General features: G+C 44.1%; 1 protein-coding gene across 1 annotated transcript; it reads right to left on the bottom strand.

Annotated features, from left to right (window-relative positions):
* Nucleotides 1-431: 431 nt before the first annotated feature.
* On the bottom strand, nt 432-983 carry LOC103806238 (achaete-scute homolog 4-like). Its single transcript, XM_009078920.1, has one exon. The coding sequence runs from the start codon at nt 981-983 to the stop codon at nt 432-434; it is 552 nt and encodes a 183-aa protein (XP_009077168.1).
* Nucleotides 984-1,631: the final 648 nt, after the last annotated feature.

The raw sequence follows: 1,631 nt of genomic DNA, 5'->3' as shown, positions 1-1,631 counted from the left end.
CCCAAGTGCTTGCAACGCATCTCAGGTGAGCAGCCAGGAAAAAGAGAAAATAAAACCTGCTGGACAAAGCAGGAGAAAGGGAAGGGGGAAATTCCTGAAATGGATTTCTCTGGTTTTACTGTCTCATCAAGCAAAAGGCAAAAGAAAATAGAATATAATAAAAGCTGAGTGAAAAGTAGAATGCAAATGTTGCTTCAGTTTAACAGCCCAAGTAACACAGCTGAGGCAACCTGGGAGAGATCTGTTTGCGTACAAAACATCCTCAGGTTTTGTATGGTCAATACTTAAAGTCTTTCAACAGATTGAAAATACCTTTTTTTCCTTGGCTGTTTTTCCTTTCCCTGGTATTAATTTTCATCTGCAGAAAAATCCCCAGGGTTGTAAATTGTTTTTCAGCCAAACTTGAAGCTTTCTGTCTCCAGAGAGGAGACCTAGCTGCCAGTCTCCTCAAATTCACTGTAGGGGGACGAAGCTGAAGACATTTCAGACTCTCCATCACTGTTGCACTCCTGCAGGGGACAAGGACTGGGAGCTTCTGAGAGCTCCTTGGCAGACAGCGTTTCCTTACTGTTAGAGCCTAAGGGATGGCAGTCCAGCAAGCTCTGCAGGTATTTGATGTAGCTGATTGCAGCTCTCAGGGTCTCCACTTTGCTGAGGCGCTTGTCAGCAAATTCCTTGGGCAGGTGCTCTCTCAGGCGTGTGTAGCCCTCGTTCACACAGCGCACCCGCTGCCTCTCCCTCTCATTCCTCTTTTGAATGAAGGCAGGCTCAAAGGAATAGTCATAGATGCCCACATAGCCAGGGAATGGGATGTAGATGTGATCCTTGTGCCCACTATAGGCTTGCTCCCAGTAAGATGGGTCCAGATGGAAGGGAACCCTGAAGGGCTCTCTCAAGGCTATCCCATGGCTGTTAGTCAGGGACACAGCTCCTGGAAATGCAATCCTGGTCAAAAGTCTATCATCATCTTTCTTGCTGTCCATGCTTCTGGGGTTTTTTTCTCACCAGTAGAATTTTAGCTCCTGATTTTGGCTTCCAGTGTATTAATCCAACATTTGTAGAGGTACTCTGCCCCATAGGCTATGGTTTCCTCCTGTGGTGCATCAAAACTCAAAGCACAGCTAACAACTCATGAGGTCCACTTCGTGCCTGGAAATCAGCTCTAAGCCTTGTTGTTTTTATAGATACAGGATGCCAGCTGATGTACAGACAGGTTTTGAGGACCATCACTCCACACTTTCAACCCTTCTTTTCCTCTGATCTTCATATTACAAAAGATAATAAGAGGATTCCTGTGTATTCCTTTTCTCTCCACTTGAAATTATGACCATAAGAGTTAATGCCAAACATAAATAATCTTCCAGGCTCTAAACACTTCTCATGTATTGTAATCCACGATATCGTTTGATATAATTGTCTCAAAAAGATGGGTAATTTGCAAAGTTTACAGGGATCTTCAAAGTTTTGGCAGAACTCCTCCCTTTCAGGAACCAAGGATCTTCTGTCATCTGAAAACTACCCAAAGGCTTTTCATAATGAAACCCAAAAGACAACTGCAAGCTTTGTTGTTTCAGCTGCTCTGGTCTGACTGAAACAGCTCACGAGCAGTTTGCGAACCTTATATGACATCT

The sequence above is a fragment of the Acanthisitta chloris genome, unplaced genomic scaffold, assembly GCF_000695815.1.
Source record: "Acanthisitta chloris isolate BGI_N310 unplaced genomic scaffold, ASM69581v1 scaffold16627, whole genome shotgun sequence".
NCBI classification, from domain to species: Eukaryota; Metazoa; Chordata; class Aves; order Passeriformes; family Acanthisittidae; genus Acanthisitta; species Acanthisitta chloris.
This window is presented reverse-complemented; position numbering and strand designations above follow the sequence as displayed.

Excerpts from the sequence above, each read along its gene's own strand:
- LOC103806238 (XM_009078920.1), bottom strand. The coding sequence starts at position 983 with ATGGACAGCAAGAAAGATGATGATAGACTTTTGACCAGGATTGCATTT.